The sequence below is a fragment of the Osmerus mordax genome, chromosome 26 (assembly GCF_038355195.1).
Source record: "Osmerus mordax isolate fOsmMor3 chromosome 26, fOsmMor3.pri, whole genome shotgun sequence".
Lineage (NCBI taxonomy): Eukaryota > Metazoa > Chordata > Actinopteri > Osmeriformes > Osmeridae > Osmerus > Osmerus mordax.
The window spans coordinates 5,902,464-5,928,529 of NC_090075.1; the positions used below are offsets into that span (position 1 = coordinate 5,902,464).

The following is a 26,066-nucleotide window of genomic DNA, read 5'->3' on the forward strand; positions in this document are numbered from 1 at the left end:
CAAAGAATGTGCAGGTGGGCTCCACTGTCTGATGGTCCGTAAGAGAAGATCAGAAAGGAGAAGGTCAGACATGCTTATGCTACGCTACATTATTTCTTTCTTATTCGTTCTTACGAAACTAGTGGTTTGTCATGCTGTCTTTCATGACGCAATAACTTAGCTCTGCCTGTCTTGGCCTGAACACTCTTGCAAAAGAGATTTCAAATCTCAATGAGCCCTTCATGGTTTGACAAAGCCAAAACGATACATTTACTCTGTCGTTTTCTTCTAGGGCTGTGAAGGAAATGTGTGATGGAGAACGTGACCAAACCCTTTAATTTGTAAAGCCCTTTTTACAAGCAGTGTCACAGAAGGCTTTACAGATTACCACAGATAAGCGCCCTATAACTAACCTAATCCCTCAGAGAAGACAAGCAGAAACACACAGAAAATTGAGGAAACTCCTGGAGGATACCAAGAAACGTCTGGATTTGTAGTAATCAGTCAGTCTTCTGAAGGGAGTCAATAGGGTGCCCGTCCCCAGGGCCAGACTTAACTACTACCATCGGATGAGATGACAACCCCTCTGTCTAGACCAATCACGGCTGACCTTTGTGCGCGAGTCAAATGTGACGTGGAACAGACAGCTCCGTTACGTCGCTCGAATTCCTGGACATGAGGCTTGTGAGAGGTGAGGTTTGAGAGAGGACAGTAGGACAGGCTGACACCTCTGCCTGTCTCTCCCTGTCGGGTGCCCCCCTCCCCTGCCGTCTGTCCCCTCGCCTGTCTCCCCCTGGTCGGATGCCCCCCTCCCCTGCCGTCTGTCCCCTCGCCTGTCTCCCCCTGGTCGGGTGCCCCCCTCCCCTGCCGTCTGTCCCCCTCGCGTCCCATACAGATGTGCTGACGATCACATGGGCCGAGGAGAGGAGAAGACACACAGCTGGTTCTGGAGTTCCACACCTCATGTCTCGGCTGACAGTTTCACCCAGAGTTTGAACAGGTCTGGACCAGGCCTCTCCCCCCAGCTTCTCCCAGCATGCCTCCCCTCCCAGCCCCCGGGCCCCCGCTCCACCATACGGTAACCATCCAGATGGCCAGTCCTGTTCCTGCTGTCTCCCTGCTGTGGGTCCTGTCATGCGCGTGCCGGCAGGTCTCCCTGTGCGCCCTCCCGGCCGGCAGAGTCAGAGGACGGACCTGGGACCTCCAGGGACCGGGGGAGCAGATGGTATTGTGGTACGGTGTGGTATGGTGTATTTTATAGTGTTTTTAAAAATGTATTTGGATTACTGTTTTTGTGCTTTTGTTCGGCACCTCGGTCAGCCTTGCTGTGTTGTGAGTGTGCTTTATAAATAAAATGTACTTACTTAATTACTTACTTACTATGATGGGGTTCCCCTGCACGGTCCCCTCCCCGCTCAGACCCCCTCGCTGAGTAGGCACGCCGGGGACACCTCCCACCACGTGACACTCACTGAGGGGTTGGGAACACACTTCTTGAGAACTGGATCTCAACTGACTTATCTGGCGGTATAAAGGTTGAATGAAAAAAGGTTTAAAAATATGTTTTTTTTTTATACAAGCTTTTAATCGAAGCAAAAGGCCGTCGGACAGAACAAGATCTCAGCTCGACGTTTGCGTCAAATAAACATGTTGGAAGGAAAAGAAATGTCACCACATAGTTAAAGTTATGCATCCATAACTTAAAAACTCGAATTTCACAACTATTCCCGAGGTCATTCAAGTTCGTGACCTCATTAGGAAGCCGGCATGTCTTTTCGATGGGTCAAACTAACTAAACACAAAGGGCAGCATGGCTGCAGAGTTACTGGACCCAGACCAGTGTCCACCATAATGGACGTAACTGAGGAGCTGGTTTCAGGAGGGTGGACTCTGTCCATTCGGGCTTTGACAAGCGTGAGGACATATAATCAGTGTGTTTTCAAGCCCAGGAAGGTCACAGCCATAGAGAGCAGGGGAAACAGGAGCTGGAAACCTATCTTGAGCATTGTCACCTCTCCGACCTGCAGCTGAATCTTTGATGAGTGGACAGGTGATATCTCCATGTTCCTGGAACTGCACCTAGTGGAACGTTCCACCAGGAAAACCACAACCAGCAGAATGATCCACCAAGAGAACCACACCCAGCAGAATGATCTACAAGGAGAACCATTAGTTCCACACCAAGCTTGAATACAGCAGTATGAGCTGGCTACAAAGTTCAGCTCGGTTGTCACGGTGCTCTGGATAAAGCTGAACTCTACTGTTATCTGAAGCCTGAGGTAAGAGTTCAGAGGTCACTTAAGCATAAATAATGACCCCTTGTGTTGACATGTCTTGTCAATGCCGCTCAAAGCCCAAAGAGCAGCCCGCTCGCTAGCTGTCCTGCACGCTGCACTCCTGTAACCAGACTCCAACTGTCACCCAGCATCCTGTTACTCTGGAGCCGGGTTGAAGGATAGCAGAGGCAGGAGACAGAAGCAACTGGGGTCCTGGGAGGGGGGTGAGGGGGCAGAAAATGTCTTTCACGGAACTCTTACCACATGAGGAAGTGCCGCATAACTCAGATAAATCATACCCACTCTCACCCTCTGTCCCCTGGTGCTCCCTCCCCCTCCCCCTCCCTCTCCCTCCTCTCTACTCCCTCTCCTTCCCCCCCCCCCCTCCCCCAGGCCCCCCTGCCCTGCTGGGGCCTGCTAACTCACACACACCCTCACCCTACATCCCCTCATGCTCCTCCCCCCTCTCTCCTCCCTTTCCCCTGCCACCCCCCTCCCTGTCCTCCCTCTCCTCCCTCCCTCCCTCCCTCCCTCCACCCCAGCCTCGCTGTGGTCTGCTATCTTGGAACGTCTGCCAGGCTGGCAGGGGTCACCCCTCAGGTCGCCGTCCCCCTACCCCCGCTGGCTTCCTGAGCACCTGGGTGTACGAGGGAAGTGGTGGTTAGCCACAGCCGCCCCCACACTGCAGCCCCCCCTCCCCCCAACACACACACGTAGTAGCCCCCCTCCCCATGCCACCACCACCACCCCAACACCGTTAAACTGCTGAAACTCAGAGAGGAACATTCTCCAAATCAAAACAACAAGGCAGACATTGTCCATGACAGGATAGAGCTAGCCTGGTCCTAACCAGACTCTCGTACATTTAATTTGTACAGAGAGTCTGGGATTGCTCCATTGACAAGCGTTGACTTCCTTGTAGGCGGGTGCTCTGTTGAAGTTTAAAACTATTGGATCTGCCCATAGCCACTCTGGATCTGCCATAACCAATCTCTATCGTTCGCTTTAGCCAACTCCTTCACCACTAACGGAGCTAGCTGGAAAATCAAACGAACACCGTGTGGATCAAAGATTGTTCTTGCTCCGGCTTTAACTTCTGGATATTCGGCAGCGTTGCCACAACGGACCGAATGGCTTTGCTCGCATCCTTTTCCACCGCCATTACAGAACTACAACACAAACTAGTGCACAACATCAAAGTCATCGTTCTCAGCCACTCCCCCTGTTTGCTGATTGGACCGGTAGAAAGTTAACCTGAGACATCTGACTTACGTGCCAGTTCGATTCCCGGTCATGCCAACTGACATTGTGTCCTTGGGCAAGTCACTTCACCCTACTTGCCTCGGGGGAATGTCCCTGTACTTACTGTAAGTCGCTCTGGATAAGAGCGTCTGCTTAATGACTAAATGTAAATGTGTGTGTGTGCATGCATGTGTGTGTGTGTGTTTGCGTATGTGTGCATGTGTCTTTATATGTAGATGGGGGATACAGATTGGAAAATACACTATCTACAGATACAGATTCTCTCCTCCTAATCACACAGGGTTAGCCATGAGTTATGACAGACTAAATTAGGGGTGCTAACAGGGTTAACTATATCAAACACTGGATACAACCAGGATGCACCCAAACATTATCCGCATGACTACATTGAAATGTAATTCAATCAGCTCACTTTCATCCAAAGCAACACACAAATAGCACAAATGTACAGCAGAAAATCAAGGGTAAGAAGTGCATAGTTCTAACGTTATTTCGATGGTCCGTCAAGGAATGGTCTATGTTTACCAGGCATGGTGCATAGTAACCACATCTCAGCAACAGGGCAACCTTAGGAACTACAATGCAGCAATAACATGCATGTTAGAGTAGAACACAGACAAGACAGATGACCTGCAGAGCATCTTAAGTCCAGAGAACTGGTCACGGTCTGGGATCAGTCATGGTAGATTTACCCGAGGCTACGACTTCTGCTAAGGTCATTGACCATTTTAGGGGCAGCATTCCAATGTAATGGGACCTACATAGTAACCGATTGAAGTCATTACTAATTATTGATTCAAGTTTAATTTGCACAACAAATCTGTTCACATTATTTACTAGCTAAATTTACACCAACCAGGAACAAGATCCACACCTGAATGAGAGGAATTCACCAAACATTGCTAACAGTGAGTCTGTGTGTTTCTGAATTGTGTTTAGTTATGGGTACATAACTGCGATCCATGTCCAGTACTGTACGTCTGTCTCTCTGCTCTAATCAGGACTTGGCTGTGATCTCTGGGGCGTGTGCAGGCTGGCTGGCTAACATTCCCATCTGTCTTTACTGACAGATGAAGCGAAGGAGCGAAGGAGCACAGAACACCTACCCCTTCACTCAGTCCTGCTGTCCCAAGACCACACTTCACATTCCCCTCCATCACCCAGGTCCAGATGGAATCTCCAGCTGGTTCGTCTGTCAGAGAGTGGCTGTGAGGCTGCGAAGACCTCAAAAGATGGTGAGTATGGGTTGGTTAACAAGTAAATCATGCTACACTAATAACTGCCGGACATCTAATTGTTCCTCCAGGCTCAAGCTGGGGCTGGGTGATGGATACCTACAGGCTGGGTGATGGAGATCTCCAGGCTGGGTGATGGGGACCTCCAGGCTGGGTGAAGGGGACCTCCAGGCTGGGTGAAGGGGACCTCCAGGCTGAGTGATGGAGACCTCCAGGCTGGGTGATGGGGATCTCCAGGCTGGGTGATGGGGACCTCCAGGCTGGGTGATGGGGACCTCCAGGCTGGGTGATGGGGACCTTCAGGCTGGGTGAAGGGGACCTCCAGGCTGGGTGAAGGAGACCTCCAGGCTGGGTGATGGGGATCTCCAGGCTGGGGGATGGGGACCTCCAGGCTGGGTGATGGGGACCTCCAGGCTGGGTGATGGGGACCTCCAAGCTGGGTGATGGGGACCTCCAGGCTGGGTGATGGGGACCTCCAAGCTGGGTGATGGGGACCTCCAGGCTGGGTGAAGGAGATCTCCAGGCTGGGTGATGGAGCCCTCCAGGAGACCACCCAGGTCATCCTGGGTGATAAGGTGTTCATCAGCCCACACTGAGAAGACAACACCACACCTAACACGGGTGTAAAACAAATCCCAAACATGACCTGTGGAAACAAATACAAGACGTGAAGCCACTGATTTAGACACAGAATTGAAAAAGTCACAAAATCGAAGGAGAAAGTTGCTGATGTGTCGGGGGTTGTGAGGCCTTACTGAACACTGAGCAACCAGCCATGCGGAACCTGTGCGGTGTGTTCAGAACAGCAGGTGGCTGTGGCATGACGAGGCCGGTGTGTTCCTCAGTGTCTCATTCCGGACCACTCGCCAGTCTGAGTCATGAATGCATTCATTCAGCTCAGCTTCAACGGTGGGATTTCCTGCCTGTCTTGTCGAAGGCCTGTGGAGGCAGAAACAATAGAGGCTAGGCCTCCCTCGAGAGACTTGTGGTGGAACTCTGGCTTGTCCTGTCCTGTAATCTGTCCCCAGGCTAATTTAGGTTCAGATCCCCCCCTACCACACAAGATTAAATCCCCGCTCCAATTTCAAGCCAAATCAAACTGTAGAGCCATTTTTACCACAAGCATTGTTACAGAGAGCTTGACAGAGACCTTGGATTCAGTCTCCTACTCCTACATCAGATTTAGGATCCTCCTCGTTCAGGTGCTGATCTGTGAGCATCTGTGGAGCCCATTTTGGCTTTGTCCTTTGTAAAAAAGGACGACACAACTGAAACTTGATTTGATTCTACAGTACATTAGGTTCAGATCCCCCACCACGACGACATGGCATCACAGCTCAGTGAACCACCAATCAGAGGCCTAGTAGGTTTCCGTGACTACGCTCCAGGGACCACCTGCTCCGTTTGGGCACAGATGGCTGGCAATATGCCTCCAATCTACCATGAGACTGGACACATCAAGCAGCTTCAGCGCATTCAAAAAGTCACCCTAATAATGAATGGGCAAGCTATGTCTTGATTTTGTCTCTTCAGTTCAGATCATTTCATCGATGATTATTCCCAAAATGTTCAACCGAAACATTTAAAAAATGCTCATGCCAAAACGATTGAACACGTCTTTATTTAAATTAAACACAAGATGCAACTTGTCGTTTGTATGCGTAATAAACACATAGCCTCATTGGTCACTTAAATATACAGCAAAATGCACACAATTGAGGAAAGCCTATTCTGATTGACCTGTCTAGAACACCCTGCTGTGTCCAGAGGTGAGGCCTGCTGTGACCAGAGGTGAGGCCTGCTGTGACCAGAGGTGAGGCCTGCTGTGTCCAGAGGTGAGGCCTGCTGTGTCCAGAGGTGAGGCCTGCTGTGACCAGAGGTGAGGCCTGCTGTCACCAGAGGTGAGGCCTGCTGTGTCCAGAGGTGAGGCCTGCTGTGACCAGAGGTGAGGCCTGCTGTGACCAGAGGTGAGGCCTGCTGTGTCCAGAGGTGAGGCCTGCTGTGTCCAGAGGTGAGGCCTGCTGTGACCAGAGGTGAGGCCTGCTGTGACCAGAGGTGAGGCCTGCTGTGTCCAGAGGTGAGGCCTGCTGTGTCCAGAGGTGAGGCCTGCTGTGACCAGAGGTGAGGCCTGCTGTGACCAGAGGTGAGGCCTGCTCTGACCAGAGGTGAGGCCTGCTCTGACCAGAGGTGAGGCCTGCTGTGACCAGAGGTGAGGCCTGCTGTACACCGAGAGGATGGTTCAGTATCGTAAAATCTAGATTTACTGTAGAATTCAACTTTGTTTTAAGGTGAAATGATGTGACATGTTTGTACAAGAAAATGTGTCACTGAAGATAGAAGCCAGTTCAACACTTTACATTATCTTCCATGGAACTACATAGCAATACCTATAGTAACAACTCTGTAGGCACATAAGGAACTGCTATGTTTTTCAATTTCATTACAGTAAAAGTTAATACGATGAAAACTGGTATTTTGTGTAGGTTGGGCTTTGCAGGGCTAAGTGGATGTTAACGTTGACCTTGTTTGGTAACACAACCTTCAACTGCCCCTTTCCAACATCCACTCACCCCTTCCCCATATTGTGTCTTCTTACACTTTTGTAATAACTTAGACCACTTACACTTAATCTAACTTAATCATATAGCAATTCTTATGTGCCATGTTTTTCCAACAGGTATTGCTATCCATTTACATGGTACTTTATATAACCTTAACGTAAAGTTTTGCCAAAGGCAGTAATATAACATTATGGGATAGGCTGTGTACTACAGGCTGGTTGTTAGGAGTTACATAAATGTACCATATCATATGAAAACAACACGGATAAAACACTGCACCCTATACACATTCATATTTACAGAACATAGCTCCAGGGAGAAGATCAGGGAGAACGTTATGATTAGGATTCATTTTGTGGCACCTCTGATTTACAAATGGGACACGCATACACACACTCTCTCTCTCATACACACACACACACACACACACACACACACACACACACACACACACACACACACACACACACACACACACACACACACACACACACACACACACACACACACACACACACACACACACACACACACACACACACACACACACACACACACACACACACACACACACACACACACACACACACACACACACACACACACACACACACACACACACACACAAACGAAACAAAGAAGCATACATACACACATACACACACACACACAGAAACAGACACACGTATTCAATCAGAGAGGTCCCCAGGTGCTCTCCACAACAAGCCAGGATGAGTGAAGGGGAAGTCCTGGTTCGGGGAGTCTGGACAGACAGACCTCCGGCTGGGGCACGCTGAAGCCAGAGTTCCTGGCAGGAAGCAGCTGGAGGCAGACGACAGAGGCTTCTGGAAAGTCAGCGAGTGAGGGATGAGGGGGTGAGGGGAGCAGGGAGAGAGGACTACTGTAATCTGGCCTTGTCTCCATAGACACCTGAGCCATGATAACCATGACAACCCGCGGAATTCTACTGGCTATATATTTGAGCAGCACGCTGTCTTACAGTAAAGCTTATGATTGGTTTCCCCCCTGCACAGCAAAGTCCCCGATTGGCATCTTAAATTAGCTTGAAGCTTCCTATTGGCTGAAACGGAAAGACAGAAGGGGCCCTGGTGACTGGACGAGCAAACAGAAATGACAGTCACCATAGTTACCCTCCAGAGTTTCTGATTGACGTCTAATAGGCAGGGAGGGACAGGAGAGTGTATGTGTGGAAGTGTGTAGTAGAGTGTAGTGTGTGTACTGTAGGGGAGTGTGTAGGTCTATAGGAGTGTGTAGGTGTCTGTGAGTGTGTAGGAATGTTTAGGCAAGAACGTACCTGCTTAAAGAGTGTTGTAAACAAGGGCCTCCGATACAAGAATACGTATTTACACATTTACAAAGTCTCCCCCTGCAGCCAGCGTTCTGAAGCTGTCTTTGAGACGGGGAGAAGGAGCGTGAGGAACATAACTAGTGCTGCTTAAGTGTCTCTCACACGGTCTCCCAACCGCTTACATACGGTGGAACCACCGTTAAACGCTTTACCGAGGACAGTCTATACACATATACACAGGCAGACACACTAACACTGCAGTACCTTCATACCTGATCCAAACAGTTGGAAACACCGGAAATCTGAATACATCTGGACACACCTTACATTGCAGACCCCGGTTCAGCAACAGTAGCTGAAGCATTTGACTTGTGAAATATCAGACACAATAAGTTCTTCATATAACCATGGAAGTGAATGTTTGGAATAATAATACTGACAAAAGTTCATGCAGTTGAAGCAGCCAAGCAAGATGACAGTAGAATCTCCGGGTTATTCAAATACGAAAACGATCACTTTTCCATCTCCCAAGGATTCCTTTAAATGCAACAAAACTTATCTTCAGAGTAATATAAAAACAAGGGGGGTGGATCAGGAGCCGGGGCTAGAGTGGGAGGGCGAGGGGTCATTTGTGGATGGACAGGAGAGATAGTGAGATAGTGGTCAGGGGCAGAACAGTCTTCCAGGGGAGCCCCAGTCCTTGCTGGCTAGACCTCCAAGTCTGGGGTGGGGTGGGGTGCTGGCTGTGGAGCAGGTCCCTCTGCAGGTCCAGTCAGGACAGAGCGTGGGGGGGGGGAGGGGGGCTGAGGAGCAGCTTGGTGCAGGCACTTTGAGGGGCAGCCCTGGGTCAGGGTTGGGGTCCTTACACTCTGTGGGCCCTGAGGCCGGTCTCCTCCAGGAACACCACGTCGTGGAAGAGGAGGGGCTGGGAGGACACATTGCTGCTGCCCGCTGAGTTGAGGCGCTGGAGCGCTGCATTCTGGGTAGTCTGGTCCTCAGGCGTGCTTGGCCCCGTCCCAGCATGCACTGGGAACCTGGAGCTGAAGTTCAGATAAATCTACAGAGAGAGAGAGAGAGGGAAGAGAGGGGGGGAGGGTTAGCATCTATTCTAAAGACAGTTCAGCTCCGCCCACATCACTTCAGCCCCGCCCACATCCCCTCAGCAGATCCTAGCTGGGAGACTGGAGAGGCGGGGTGTGGATGAGAGTAGAGGGAGGAGGGGCGGGCGCAGAGGGAGGTGGAGGAGGCGAGGTGGGAAGGAGGAGAGTGGAGGGAGCAGGGGCGAGAGAAGGGTGAGGTCACCTACGTGTTTGGTGGCATCAGACAGCTGCTGTTCAATCCTCTCCACCACGTCCCTAAAGGGAGGTCTCTGCACCGGGTCAGCCTCCCAGCAACACCTCATGATGTGGTACCTACACACACACACACACACACACACACACACACACACACACACACACACACACACACACACACACACACACACACACACACACACACACACACACACACACACACACACACACACACACACACACACACACACACACACACACACACACACACACACACACACACACACACACACACACACACACACACACACACGGATGAAACATATCTGCTCCAAGCTGCTCCAGTTTCTTTTTTCTGGAATGTTTGAGTGAATGTTCAAACTTAATAGACCCTTTAGAACTTTCAACCTTTCAAAAAAAAACTAACCAGAGCAAACGCTGTTGTCAGGCAACATTTCCAATTATGCAAAGTATGGACTTCATATTTTGTGGAGTTCAACCTGCATGTCACAAAGTTTCCGTCTTTGTTTGATACATTTTCAATTAGCAGCTCTCCTCTCCCTACTTTCCTGGCTTTGAATGAGCCATCTGCTGATATCCCGTGTACCCTCACACCCACACATTTCTCTGCTCTCTCTCTCTCTCTCTCACAAGCACAGACACACTTTTACGCACACATACGGACACACAAGCACACACCAACACCCACATGCACGCACACACACACACACCCACACGCACGCACGCATACGGACACAGAAACACACATTGACACACCAAAACAAACTTACATTTCACTGGGAGCAAACTCTGGTGCCTCCATTCTGTGTCCTTCCTTAATCATCTTGTAGAACTTTGAATCCACCGGCATACCAGGATATGGACTGTTTCCTGTGTGACAGACAGGAGATATCAATGAACTACACAAACACACACACACACACACACATAGGTAGGGCAAACCTTACCTAAAGAGAAGATTTCCCAGAGCAAGATTCCGTAGGACCACACATCGCTCTCGAAGGTGTACACACACTCAAAGATACTTTCCGGGGACATCCACTTGACAGGGAGGCGAGCCTGAGCAGAACAAACATCGTCACACACCACAGACACACATACATCATCATACACACACCATCGACATCTGCAGCCTCCCGTGATCACACCCCAACCCACACACCTCCACACCCAGAGAGCTCTTGTTGAAACACTTTCACATCTTTCTCTGATGCAATTATTAGAGATTTCACTCGACACACACAGTGCACACACACAGATATTACTCCTGCCCCACCCTCAGAGTAACATATCATGTTAGAGAACATAACACCTGTCAGAGAACCTGGAGGCTTCAGAGTGTCTCGGGACTTGATGGATTGGTGAAACAAACGTGTTGTTGTTCATGCCTCGCTACCTCATCCCAGGAATCTCTGACATTCCAGAAAGATACTGACTGAGCTGCAGGCAGTTCCCCCCGGACAGGTGGGACACCTGACTGGGTTTTCCCATCGGACACCATAAACCTTTGTGTTTTGGTTTGTGAAAAGTACCAAGCTTTAAAAAAATACCATATGACGGAACTATTTGACATGCTAAATGTATGGAAATGTAATTTTTTGGCCTGTTTACAAAAAACAAAATAGCTTGCCACCCAGCTCACTGACCTGGGTATCATGGCTAATGCTATGAAGTGAGAGTGAAATGCTAGTGTGGCCCGGGGAGCTAGCTGTCCCTCAGAGCTAGCTGTCCCTCAGAGCTAGCTGTCCCTCAGAGCTAGCTGTCCCTCAGAGCTAGCTGTCCCTCAGAGCTAGCTGTCCCTCAGAGCTAGCTGTCCATCAGAGCTAGCTGTCCATCAGAGCTAGCTGTGCGGCAAACACACTCACGTTTCCTTTCACCACATAGTTTGAGTCGGTGGTGATGTCTCTGGCCAGGCCGAAGTCACAGATCTTCGCCACCCTGCCCTGAGTCAGCAGGATGTTCCTGGCAGCCAGGTCTCTGTGGATGCACTGGAAACACACACAAACACGCACACACACACCCAAACACGCACATGCATATCAGCTCAGTGCTGGAATACCCTGGCTGGAAGTCTTGCATGTGTTACTGTGTGCTTTACACGCAACTCTCCGTGCCACATGAATGTGTCGCGTTTGATCTCGGTCTACTCACAAATGCGCGCGTGTTCATGAGTTGCAAGTGTGGCGTGTGTTACTGAAAGTGTGCGCTCTGTGGTTGTTCTGTGTGTCGCTGCACGTGTCGGAGGTGTTTCAGAGAGAGAGGCGTGCAGGTGTGGACTCACGTTCTTGGAGGCCAGGAAGTCCATGCCTTTGGCCACCTGGTAGGAGAAGCTGAGCAGGTCCTCTGTGTCCAGAGACTGCCCATCCTCCAGAAGCATCTCACTCAACGCCTCAGCCTCACCACAGGAGCCTGGAGAGGGGACGGGAGAAAGGGGGAGAGGGGACGGGAGAGAGAGAGGGGACGGGAAAGAGGGGGAGAGAGTGGACGGGAGAGAGGGGGGAGAGAGGGAGAGATAGAGAGGGAAAAGAAAAGGGGGGGAGAGAGGAGGAGGAGAGAGGGGGGGTGAGGAGACACCGAGGGAACGAGGGGGGGGGGGGGGAGAAAGATAAATCAAAATTAAATGTTGATTTATTTTCCTTAAATGTGTATTTTACCACAGTTAAGCGACACATGAGAAGCATAGGAGGATGTGCCACGTGAAAGTATTCACTGGAGTAAAGTGCCATATGCGTGCCTGTACTATAGTAAATATACGAGTGTGAGGCGTAGGAGGAAGTGTCTTGCCGTGTATGGAGCGTCTCTTCTCGGAGGAGGAGCCAGAAGGCATGGTGCCAGCGACAGAAGGCCTCATAGACATGTAGCCGTTTCTACTAGCGTCTCTGAGGAGGGAAATGAGCAGTTAGCCTGGCTTCATCTCCCTATGCCAGGGGTAGTCAACCCTGGTCCTCGAGAGCCGCTGTCCCGCATGTTTTAATGTTTAAGCCGGGTAATGACCATTCATTAGAATCAGGTGTGTTGGAGCAGGGAAACATCTAAAACATGCAGGACAGCGGCTCTCGAGGATCAGGGTTGCCTACCCCCGCCCTATGCTGTCCCAGCAGCCTGGCCATACTCTCACTGCTCACCTGGACCCCCCTCACCTGGACCCCCCCTCACCTGGTACCCTCCTCACCTGGACCCCCCCTCAGCTGGACCCCCCTCAGCTGGACCCCCCTCAGCTGGACCCCCCTCACCTGGACCCCCCTCACCTGGACCCCCTCACCTTGACGGACTTCACCTGGACCCCCTCTACTTGACGGACCTCACCTGGACCCCCCTCACCTGGACCCTCCTCACCTGGACCCTCCTCACCTTGACGGACCTCACCTGGACCCCCTCACCTTGACGGACCTCACCTGGACCCCCTCACCTTGACGGACCTCACCTGGACCCCCCTCACCGGGACCCCCTGACCCTCTCTTTGTCTGTCAGCCTGTCTCATTCAGGACACTGTCATCACTCACGGTCCTCCCTCTCAAACCGCTGGAGGGACTTTCCACTTTCCATGCCAGACAGGCACTGGAGCATAAAACAGACCGCACACACACACACACACCTTTTATGCACACATACACACATCCTCTGTACACACACACACACACCTTGTACACACACACTCAAGTCTGTTTTGCTGCATCTTGTGAGGACCCACAATTCAGTCAAATTAAAAATTGTGTTCTCCCTAATCCTAATGTAATTCCAAACCTAGCACTAATTCAAAACCCCTCACCCCTAGAAATACTATTGAAGTTCCCCAAGAAAAGATCCTTAATAATTAAATGTTCTCTTGGTTTACTGTTCTTTTGGGGACATCTGGTTTTCACAAGAACAGTTAAACCAACACACACACACACACGAGTACACACACACACACACACACACGAGTATACACACACAGTCGTACCCAGCAGCCTCTCTCTGAAGGAGGATGTTCCTGTAGTAGCAGTCATCTCCCAGCTTGGAGCACAGGAAGTACTCTCTCTTCCTGCGCAGGAAGTTGAGGAGATCTCCGAAGCAGCAGTACTCTGTGATGACCAGAGTAGGACCTGGGGACAGAAGCACAGGAGTCACACACACAAACGCACACACACACACAGACCTCTCTCACACACCGACACACACAGACCTTGCTCTCTCTCTCACACGCATACATGTAATACACACTCACACAGAGACCTCATACGCACACACACACACACACACACACCTCCTATGCATGCACGCACAGACACTCACCCTCCCAGAGGAGTAGCACCTCAACCTCACCTCCAACAGTGCAGGCTCCCAGCAAGTTAACAATGTTTATGTGGTTTCCTAGGTAACTCAGGACCTTCAACTCCGACATCAGAGCCTCCTTCTCTGTGGCATGGGCACTGGCTGTGGACACACACATACATCGACAATTCCTTCACACTGTAATTTGTATATTTACTCAGAATGTTTGAGTATATTGTTAAAAGGTTTACAGTGTAAAAATATGATTCCAATAGAAAATGATGTAATGATGTTAAATATTAGACAAATGTCAGTTGTGTAAAAATATAATTTTTTTTTTTGGCTTAATCATAACTTGTTTTCTTTCAGGGTAGAAATCTGTCTTACGTTTCAGCATTTTGACAGCAACTGTCATCACAGTGTCAGCTTTTGAGAGTCCGTATGCTGTCGCTTCCACTACCTTCCCAAACGCTCCAGAGCCAAGAGTCTTGCCTGAGGGCATGTACACACACACACACGCACACACACACACACACACACACACAGTTTTAATAGCAGGGTGTGAAGGCCCTGGGGCGAGCCAGCAGGAACCAGGACGTGCGGGATCCTGCTCAGGAGGGCCAGCATCATTAACATACACGCAGTGCAGGTTAGGCTCTGCCTGCTGCTGTTACCCAGCCGAGAGGAGGGAGACCAGACAGGGAGAGACACGGGGGGGATGGGGAGGTGACAAGGAAACTAATGGGGATGGAAGGAAGGAAGGGGGCGGGTGAATGGCAGGAACTGTGGGGGGCAAGGGAGACTGGGAGGAGTGGACGGAAGGAAGTAGGAGGGGCAAGGAGGGGGGGGGTTCAGGGAAAGGTGGGGGGGCGGACACTCACCAAAGCGCAGCTTGTCCCTGGGGAACTCCCACTGGTGGTCATACGGAAGCTGGGTGGGGTCAATGTACACGTAGTTGTTTCCATGGATACCTTCGATGACCTTCCACTGGATCTGGTATTTGGGTTTCTGGGATGAAGGGGCAGGATCGGGAGCAGAGGTGAAAGGTCAGGGTTAGAGAAAGGAGGTGAAGGGCAAGATATGGAGAAAGGCAGATGGTGACATCTCCATTTAAAGGTACAAAAATCTAAGGAACATCATAGCTATCTGCTGGGTCTGGGATGTATTTGTATGGGCTGAACTTCTGATGCTTGATATCACCTGTACTTTCTATGAGCACTATATGTCGCTTGGGATATAAAGCGTCTGCTGGGGGAATAACATGTAAAAAGCTCCCAGCTCCAGTACCTACCTGCAGGTATTTGTAGATGAGCATCATGAGGACAAGGCAGAGGATGGCAGCTGCAGACACGAAGCCCACCAGCAGAGGAGTAAAGAGATGGTGAGGCACCATCCTCTCTAGAGAGAGAGAGAGAGAGAGAGAGAGAGAGAGAGAGAGAGAGAGAGAGAGAGAGAGAGAGAGAGAGAGAGAGAGAGAGAGAGAGAGAGAGAGAGAGAGAGAGAGAGAGAGAGAGAGAGAGAGAGAGAGAGAGAGAGAGAGAGAGAGAGAGAGAGAGAGAGAGAGAGAGAGAGAGAGAGAGAGAGAGAGAGAGAGAGAGAGAGAGAGAGCAACAAAGAAAGAGACAGACAGAAATAGAAACAGAAAAAGAAAGATGGGGAGATAGAGAAAAACGGGTCTGAGTTGTGATGTCGGGACTGTCTGCCCTGACAGAGAGACAGCTCTGTCTAGCAGCCCAGAGCCTCAGGGTAAGAGTCAGACGCTCCACCCAGGGGAGCTGCACCAACAGAATGAACCAAATTCACTCCCTGGTCCTGATTGTTAAACTGATAAGGGCTGTGTGCTGTATCACGGTGAACTGATGACAATCCTGAGCACAACAAAATAATTCTGTTATTCAATCCTGTTAGAACCCCTGTCTGAGGTAGGCCTGAGTTGCCAGTCTTAGTAGCTTCATATCCTCTACGTTGTTCTGCATTGTAGCAATGCTCTAAGACCGCCATGTCAGTGAATAGGTTCATTTAATCAGTGTTTGTGTGTTTGTGTGTGGGCGTGCTGTGTTATTGTTGTGCTCCTCTGTACAGTCGGTGTAATAAATAAGCTGTTTAGCTCTAAGGAGCTTTCTCTCCATATCAAACCTGAGAATGCAGAGTCTGCAGGAAGTAATCCTAACTGAGCCTGTCAGCTCCCCATGGCTTCCTGCAGCTCTCTGACTACAGCAACACCCCCCCCAACCTTAACCCTAACCCTCCAGCCAATGCAACACCTCCAGCTAACCAACCAGCCAATACAACAGCTTCAGCCATTCAGTCAGACAGCCAGACAATATAACGCCTCCAGCCAGCCAATACAACAACTCCAGCCAACCAGCCAATCAGCTAGCCAACACCTCCAGCCAGCCATCCAGTCAGTCCGTCAGCAGACTAGTCACCCACCCACCCAGCCAGCAAGTCAGCCAGCCAGACCAGTTAATCAGTCCGCCAATCACCCAACAAATGAGCAAGTCAAACCAAGTCCTCACCGGCTCCCTGGCGGCACAACTAGCCTCCCAGAAGGCCCACCCACAAGCCCACTGTGGCCTCCAACCCACCCCTCCTCCTCCTCCTCCTCCTCCGCCACACTGTTGCTCCCCTGTGGTGACCTCCTCTCTGTCCAGACCTCCATAGAACTCCTGCTGCCACTGCCAGGAAGCCAGCGTGCTACTCAGTGGATTAACAGGTTGTTCTTGGGATTTGCAGTTGACGGGTGAACGAGGATGCAGCAGAGATGACTGTGGTGACGTGCTGACAGCGGACGGTCACGGTTGTGGTATCTTTTCTTTGTTAAGGTTTACACAACAGGATTACAGCCTGGATCCGTGTTAAACGGTTGTGGGCCCCTGGGTAGAATATATATGTCAAACAACAAGTCTCAATCCTTTGTTTTTGATCTGTACGTTGCTGGATGTAGTGTAGATGGTGAAGATGGATGACCAGATTCACATCACCTGTAGCTTCTAGTCTGAACAGGTTAACATCACCTGTAGCTTTTAGTCTGACCAGGTTAACATCACCTGTAGTTTCTGGTATGACCAGGTTGTCAGTGCAAGATTAAGGATGTTTGGAGAGGGGGAAGGCAGAGAAAGTGTGGAGGAGCAGGAAACTCTCCTTGCATCATCACCTTGTCGGAGATGTTGACAGTGCACGTAACATTAATCCCAAGGTGGGGATCTGCAGAGGATTAACATTGAAGTTTAAAAACAATCTGAGAGACGGCTGACGCCTGGACCCCCCCCCCCCACCCCCCCAGACACCCCGGTCCCAATCCCCCAGCTCCCACAGACACCTCTACCATCCCCCCGTTGCCCCGTTCTCCCGTTTCCCCCCTCCAGACACCCCCTAGACCCCGCCACGTTTGTGTGCGTGTCTATCTATGTGTGTGTATGTGTGTGAATGTGTCCAGTACGTGTGTGTTTGTGTGTGTGTACGGAGTGTGCGTGTGCATGCGTGCGTGGGCGCGTGTGTGTGTCAGACTCACCGCTGATGGAGAACAGGGTGTATGCTTGCTCCCCCTCCACGGTGGCCACACACTCCAGGGTGCTGAACCTGCCTCGGCTGACGTTCAGACGGCTCTCCACCTCCGTCTTCCCGAACATGGGCCGGAACACCGTCACCGTGACGACGTCCTGCTGCTCCTCCGTGGCATTGAGCTGGTGGGAGCACCTTGGGGGGGAAGGGGGGGCGGGGGGGTGTCAGAAGCTGCACACCTGGGAGAGGGGATATGTACCTGGGGGGCGGGGCTGTGTGCCTGTGGGGGCGCGGTAAGTGTGTGTGTGGACGTGTGGAGTGTGTGTGTGTGTGTGGGGGGGGGGTAAGGGTTGCTGAGCACGCATGACTGACCTTCTCAGTGTCTTTGAGGGTTTCTGTTGCGTCAAAGCGTTCTAGCATGTCAAGTCAGAATCATGTTGTGTACTATCACAGAGGTTACTGTGTCTGTGTGCACGGCTTCCTAAGTCCGCTTGATAATAATTCAAAATGACTGGATAATGATTGGGTAATCGCCTGTGACTAACTGCCTGGGATTGGTGCTGCCATGGACACCAGGTAGTCCACCTACATGTTTACCATGACTCACTGTTACTTTCCTAGGAACAGGATGTACTGCTATGACCTATCTCAATATAGTCCACCAATCACAAGTCACGCCTGTCCAGTTGCCCAGTGCAACATCCTATCAGCATCACCTCTGGTTCCTCAACACCGTCCCTTAGCTCTGTCTCCAGGACTGGGATGCTCCTGCACCAAGGAGCAACCTGAGCAGCTAATTGACTTACCTGGAGAGTTATCTGAACAGAAGTTAACTGAAATAGGAACAATTTATTGAGGAACAGTTAGCTGAGCAGGAGTTACGGAGAGCGCCTCACCTCATGTACGGCTGCTCGCAGTAGAACCATGTGATCTGAGGAGCGGGGAACCCCTCTGCGACGCAGCGCACCTGGCCGTCCACCGGTCCCTCATGAGACACAATCTCCGGCTTACCTGGCGGGGCACAGGAACGGCGCAGAAGAACATCAGAAGAACATCACAGCAACATACGGACGCCAGTCCAGCCCCCTGTCTGTAATAACAGCACGGTTGCTGGGCAACACCAAACTTTTCGTCAAGCGTCCCACTTACTGATCACGTAGACGGTGAAGGAGCGGTTGACACTGGCGTCGCCGTTGGAGGCGGACAAGGTGTAGACTCCGCCCTCTGACATCTTCAAGCGCACCAGCCTCAGCTTGCTCTGGTACCTGTGGATGAGCACGAACATGAACTTCTCAGCTCACGCATGAACACACAGCTCACTGAGAACTGGCTGCTGGCAGGCCTAGCTGTGTCATAGGTAGCTGTGCACCAGCTAGCTGTGTACTAAGTACTGTGTGCCAGGTAGCTGTGTGCAAGGTTCAGGTCTAGCTGTGTGCTAGCTAGCTGTGTACTAGCTGAGGCTGTCTGAGGAGCATGCAGCATTACAGCACAGCACTGCTTGACCCCTGTGTCCAACAGCAGGGGGGCATTCTGCTCTCCACATCAGTCACTGCAGCAACACTGGGGGAATGTTTCACCTCACTGAACGCGCCACAAATCTTTCGTTTGTTTTTCAACTGCTAATTTCTTTCTCGGGCAGCCTCATACTGGCCCCGACCTCACTGCAGGACTCTGTGGTCCTAATGAACTCATGAGGTGTAACTCTCCTCCACTCTTCTACCCTTTTCTCCTCTCTGTCTACTCTCCTCTCCTCCACCTCCCCTTTCGTCTCCTTCTCGCCTCCTCCTCGTCTCCCCTCCCTCTGGACTTTCAGCAGGTCTGGAGGGAGGCAGCATGTGACAGGCCATCATCAGCCTGCCTGACCCAGGGCCAGCTGGACCCCGAGGTGTTACATTTCAGCCTGAGGGTGTAATGAACACACACAGCTATGTGGTATGGCCTATGTGCGTGTGTGTGTGTGTTTGTGTGTGTGTGTGTGTGTGTAGGGTCTGTGGTAGGGACTGTGTGTGTATGGGCTTGTTTAACTTTTCTTGTTGGGACCAGAAGTTTGTTTAATATAACAAAGTCCTTGTGTGTTTGAAAGACAGTGTGTGTACAATGTTTGTATGTGTTTGAGTGAACACCCTTGGCTATGTGGTAAGCCTCTGCGTGTTTGTGTGTTTAAGAAAGAGGAAGAGACAGCAGTGTGCGTGTACATGTGTGTGTACCTGTGTGTGTGTGTACCTGTGTGTGTGTGCGTGTACCTGTGTGTGCGCGTGTGTGCACCTGTGTGTGCGCGTGCGTACCTGTGTGTGTGTGCGCACCTGTGTGTGCGTACCTGTGTGTGTGTGCATACCTGTGTGTGTGCGTGTGCGTACCTGTGTGTGTGCGTGTGTACCTGTGTGCGTGGTTGAGCGTGGTGATGACGTGCTCCGAGGTGTTCTTCAGCCTGTGGCTCATGAAGCTCCAGGTGAGGATGTGAGGTTGGGGGTAGGCCTCCATCTCCACCTGGAGGGTCAGACTCTCCCCTGCCCGCACGCGGACGGTGCTGTTCTCCACAGGAGACAGCTGGATGAAACCTTTCACTGCAAAGACAAATAACCAAACTGCTCTTTCATTCCGCAAACAGGTTCTGTATCGCATCCAAGTGTTTATTTACTTATTTTTAGGTCTTTCTGAGGTTGCACGCGGTATTCCTGGAAGACAATGAACATCGAGTCCTCAGTCTAACAGTCGTTCAACCTGCTTTGAGCTTTCCTGTAGGCTACGGACAAGAAACTTGACTGTTTTCCGAGCAAATTAGCGCCATTACTTAATTGTTTGTGTATGTATATGTATGTATATATATACACACACAGGTAGGTATTCTTCTGTATTCTTAGTGCAGATGGCTGCACTAAGAATACATTATACATACATAGACTTTACATGTATACTATATTTATAGTATAACATTATAAATCTATGGTGTACTGCACAGTATCTGTGTGGTATACGATCTGTCCCCATCAACTCGTGCTTCTCTCACTGTGTCCTCCTGAGACAAGCCCACCTGTTTACTTCCTGCCTGAGTCAAGATATTAGCCAGATATTAACAAGATTGATCTTGCTCACAGACCCAACTGGAATCCCTGCAGGTTATAAACAATGTTGAACTTGTTCAGATCTAGGGCGCATAACCCTTACTCAGATCCTCCCTGTCAACTTGAAACCTGGTACTCAGGGTCAGACAGACAGACAGACTGGTACTCAGGGTCAGACAGACAGACCGGTACTCAGGGTCAGACAGACAGACAGACTGGTACTCAGGGTCAGACAGGCAGACAGACTGGTACTCAGGGTCAGACAGACAGACCGGTACTCAGGGTCAGACAGACAGACAGACTGGTACTCAGGGTCAGACAGGCAGACAGACTGGTCCTTTGGGTCACACAGACAGACAGACCCTCCGGGTTAGACAGACAGGTACTCACGGTAGACTTCCAGCCAGACAGACTCGGAACTGGTCCCCCTCTCGTTCTGCGCCTCGCAGCGGAACCGTCCGGCGTCGCGGGTCCTCACGGCGGGGATGTGCAGCGTGGCGCTGCGGACATGGGTGATGGGCTCCGTCAGGATGCGAGACGCGTTGTCAACCGATGGTTGCTGTGGATACGAAGCCCAGACGGCACCCTGTCAACGCCCAGAGATCTCTAGAGATTAACACCCTGCCTACACATGCACGCACACATGCACGCATGCACACCCGCATTCACATACACACACAAATACATACATGCTATCACACACACACATATTCACACATACATACACATGCACACACGCACAAACACACAAGCGCACACACACATGCAATTACATACATGAACCAGCAGCAGGCCTCTGTGAAACCAAACGCAACCCCACGAGTCTCCTGAGAGACAGGAACACTCTAGAGTCTAGACCCAGACTCTTCCATCTCAACCAATCACCTAGAGGTTCTAACTCGTGGCCACGCCCACCAGGCGCACAGAGACGTGTGATTGGAGGAGGGGAGGTTCTTACCGATCCAGGGGGGGCGGACCACTTGAGCTTGATGTCTCCGTTGACGTTGGTGGTGATGCAGGACAGAGCCAGCCTCTGCCCCTGGAGCAGTACCACTCTCCTGGGTCCAGGGACCTGCACCACTGGGGGCGTGTCTGGGACTGCAACACCCCCCACAAAAAAATAAAAAAATAAAAATCCTTCACTGCAATCCGAGCAGGCGGCGTATATCATACCCACACAAGACAGGGATCACTCGACATGCACAAACACATGAGGAAAGACACGATCCGCCCGGAGAGCAGACAAGACACAAGCCCACACTAGGCTGCGTAACATTGTAGATGAGATGTTATTGTCGACGCTCCCCTGCCTGGTAGCTGAGATGTTATTGTTTAGTAATGTACCCTTGTCGTTTTGTGCTGTGCCTGGGAAATACAGACCCTGACTACTGAAATACTGTTAGAACTAAACACTTCTGATCCTCGAGTTCCAGCTGTACTTTCTAAATGCACTATTTGAGTGTTTCTGTGGATCCAATAAATCCACTGAAAGAAGAACCCAGGAACGGTACAACAAATGACGATCAAGAGATTTGGCGTCAAGAGAATTCTACCTGGCCGCACGATGAGATCATAGTTGTGTGACCTCACAGGGGCGTGGCCGAGCCGTCCCGAACACACGTAGCATCCCTCGAAGGACTTCTGGGTGTCCAGGATCACGATGCCCATCTCCAGCCCAGCCTCGTACTGCAGGCCCGGGGGAAGGGGCCCTCCAGGGCATGTCTCCAGTTGCAGGTCCAGCATGCCTGGGTCCGTGGCCAGACACGGGATGGACACGCTGTCCCCCTCGCGAGACAGGATGTTGAACACCATCGACTTCCTGAAGGCGTTGTCGGGATCTGGCGGGAACACACACAGATTCGGAGATGAACACATTCCAGATCCGGTCAAGCTTGTGTTTGCCGTGCGTGGATAATCATGTATGCACCATTTGCACTGGTAGTGCTGATGTGTGGGTCCAGGAATCATGGGGAGAAGGACTGTTACAGAATGTTCTGTTCAGTCATAGAACACGGCCAAAACGTTATTACACCTCACAGAGTGGGTACCTGACCAAAACAAACTCAGCTGAACCTTCATGCTCAAACACACCCACACTGTGCACCTTTAACATTCTGACCAGTTTAGGTTTCTCTGCTTCAAAGGAAAGTGTTTTGTTCCCATCCTCACAAGCACAGCATCGTCTCATGTAGCATACATTCCAACAACTGCCCAAAACAAACAAACACACACATGCACAAACACACACCGATCTACAGGCACACACACATGCACAAACAAACCGATCTACAGGCACACGCACACACTAGCACTTGTCTGAAGACACGCAAGCAAGCATGTCTGGTACACTCACACATATATCCTGATTGACACACATGCTTGCTCACACACACACTTTGATTCACACACTAACACCGTGACTCACACACACACACTCTCCCTCCTTCACACACATACTTTCCCACCTTCAAACACACATGACCTAACACACACAGACCCTTCCTCAACACCCTAACACGCCACATCACACACACTCTCCCTCCCTGACCCACACAGCCCACTCCCTCCCTCACACCCCCCCTTCCCGGCGTACTACCTTTGACGTAGACGTAGATGGAGCTGCCCTCCGCGGAGGCGTCCTCGGTGCAGGTGTAGCGGCCCATGTGGAGAGGCTGCGCCCTGGGGATGTAGAGCAGCGAGGCCCCCGGGCTCCTCTCCTCGCCCCGCACCCGGGGCCGGTCTTCCCGCTGCCAGCGCACCCCTGGGCCTCCCTGGCAGCGCAGGCTGAGGGGAGCGTTGAGGGGGACCACCAGGGGGGAGACGGAAGGGGTGATGGAGGGTCTGCTGCTGTCTGAGATAGGAAGGGAGGACTCAGCTACACCACGCTGCAGGACATCCCCACCCCCCTCCCCGTGATCCCTCTGCCACAACTCCCCCTTGTGATGGTGACGATAACTAGATGAGGAAAGTTTTCTGAAGGAAATGTGTTTGTGGAAGCGGTGGATGATGATAGCGCTGTGTTCATTTGGCAGACAGTTTAGGTGAGCGTTGGGTTGGGTGAGGGTTAGGTTGGGTGACAAACGTGAAACATGTAATAATGTATTCATTTAGCACACGCTTTTATCCAAGCTAAGTACAGGGGAGATTCGAACATGTGGTTTCTTGATCTGCATGATATCTTATTCAAATCCTTACAAATATTAATTCAGCCCAAAATTACCATGCTGCCATTTGGGAGATGGGTATAGCTCAAGGGTGGAACATTTGCCTACAAGTCAAGAGGTTGCAGGTTCAAAGCTTGTCGCTCTGGATAAACGTGTCTGGTAAATAAACACTTAATTTTTATTTCCTGATGCGAGGAAGACTGAGCTACTGTGCGCTACACAATTCATGACACCTCTTACTCATGTCCAGGACCAACGGGTATAGCTTAGTGCTTAAAGTATTTGATTGCAGATCAAGAGGTAACAGGCTAAAATTCCCATGCATCGCATTGAATAAAAATGTATGTGAAACAAACACTTAGTAATGTTATTATATCCTTACAAGCACTCATTCAAGTACTAGGTCAAGAAAATAATATGAATACTGACCAAAACAGGAAGCCTGAGCTAACACACCTGCATTATAATAAGGTGTGGGATTCAAACCTGTGACCTCTTGGTCTGCAGTCGAATGCTCTGCCACTGACTTTCAATAATACCTCTAATTCATTTCCAACATGCTAAATAAATAACACACAATATTATCACTCAATCCAGGTCAAGCAGTACTGCAGGGGAATGCTGCATCTCTCTTATTGTTAAACCGCCACACAGATACCGCTTATTATCCACCATCAGCCCGCTCAACACATTAAAACGGACACTTTACCAGTAAAACGTAAAACGTTTCCACAATGGTCTTAAAAAACAACAACAGTGTGGTTAAAGTCATAATCAGACGCGGGTAATTATCGCCTGGGACTCGTAATGAAGCCAGCCGACTGTCACAGCGGTGCGAAACGCCCTGGAGTGTTAACAAGAAAGGCTGAACGGTTGGTGGCAAGACGGCGCACGAGCGCACCGCTCACTGAGTACACACCGTCCCCCGACTCAACAGACTTGCCTCACTTCAGAGGATTGGCCCGCGGGGCTTAACGAAGGTGTCTCTTAACGAATATTTCTGAGGCATACAAACACAGTTTTATAACATTGATAGGCACAACGGCAACCAACTATCACCTGCGGGTTATAGGGGCTGGCCAACCTTGTTCCTGCAGATACCCTCCTGTAAATGTTCATTCCAACCCTAATCCGGCACACCTGATTCTAATTTAGCTAGTAAACAATCTGAATTATCTTTGTGACATCTTCGGTGTCATGAGAGTGGAACTTTTATAGATGCTTTTAAAAACGAAAAACTAACTCCAGAATTTGCTGTAGCCTAGAGTGGCTAATTTGCAAAGCAAGCTTAGATAACAAAGGTAGATCATGGAATACAAAAAAACACATCGTTGACGCATGAAACAGAACGCGAATACAGAGTACCGCAGACTCAAGTCCAACTAAATACTTTTCTTTACACAATTACATGTCACTGAGGATACCAACATTGCCTACACACGTTTGAGGCAGAAAAATAACCGTTTATTTTCTTTACTAAGTTCTGCAGGTTGTTTGTTCCGAGTTGTATGAATTATTGAGAGGGTCGCAACTTGAGTCTTAGAGCACAAATATCTAGTTTCCACATTGGGGGTTCAGTGACATGGCATTGCAATAGTACAAGGGAGCTAACAGGCATACCAACAGCAAGAGATGAAAAAGCAGCGGAACATTCCACAACCTGGCAGCGCATGCAGTGAATATGGAAACTTCTTGGAAAGGTGTGATAGCCCGTTAATGTCTACAGCTTCCCATCTCTGAATTGCAGTTGTAGGTACAATGTAGGCATTGCATTGCAGGTTAATTCCAGTCACAACGTATACTTAACCTATGAAAATCGAACTATTCAATTGTATTCTAGTATGTTGTATTATATTAGCTATGTAATTTGTGACTTGTGTGCAGTAAGGAGTGGGTAGGTAAATAAACTTAGAGCAAGGTGTCTTACTACGTATTAATGATGAAGAAAATGTCGATGTTATCATCGATATTCTAGAAGCCGTTGTTGTCTTACCTGGATGGAAGGTTGACTGCAATAAGACAGAGAACAGTATCCAGTTATATTCCATGTTTGCTATTCCATCTATGTTGCTGTGAGGTCTGCCTGCGTCCACTCTGAACTCCTCGAGCTTCTAAATGCCGCGGAGTGCGCGGAAGTTAAGAG

At 50.3% G+C, this 26,066-nt stretch overlaps 1 protein-coding gene across 2 annotated transcripts; it reads right to left on the reverse strand.

Moving 5' to 3' along the window:
* Positions 1 to 7,902: 7,902 nt before the first annotated feature.
* On the reverse strand, positions 7,903 to 26,022 carry kita (KIT proto-oncogene, receptor tyrosine kinase a). 2 transcript variants are annotated; one of them, XM_067229571.1, is made up of 21 exons: positions 25,917 to 26,022; positions 23,356 to 23,610; positions 22,313 to 22,597; positions 21,718 to 21,857; positions 21,150 to 21,318; positions 20,075 to 20,261; positions 18,847 to 18,962; positions 18,594 to 18,708; positions 17,708 to 17,892; positions 15,485 to 15,591; positions 15,075 to 15,201; positions 14,581 to 14,685; positions 14,245 to 14,355; positions 13,883 to 14,024; positions 12,724 to 12,818; positions 12,221 to 12,348; positions 11,805 to 11,927; positions 10,887 to 10,998; positions 10,710 to 10,809; positions 9,930 to 10,035; positions 7,903 to 9,680 (listed from the first exon to the last, which is right to left on the reverse strand). In XM_067229571.1, exons 1-21 carry the CDS (start codon positions 25,969 to 25,971, stop codon positions 9,486 to 9,488), a joined length of 2,958 nt encoding a protein of 985 aa, XP_067085672.1. In that variant the 5' UTR covers positions 25,972 to 26,022; the 3' UTR covers positions 7,903 to 9,485. The 2 variants fall into 2 exon arrangements, with proteins under 2 accessions (XP_067085672.1, XP_067085671.1); XM_067229570.1 differs by having other exon boundaries at positions 21,150 to 21,345.
* Between the last annotated feature and the right edge of the window lie 44 nt (positions 26,023 to 26,066).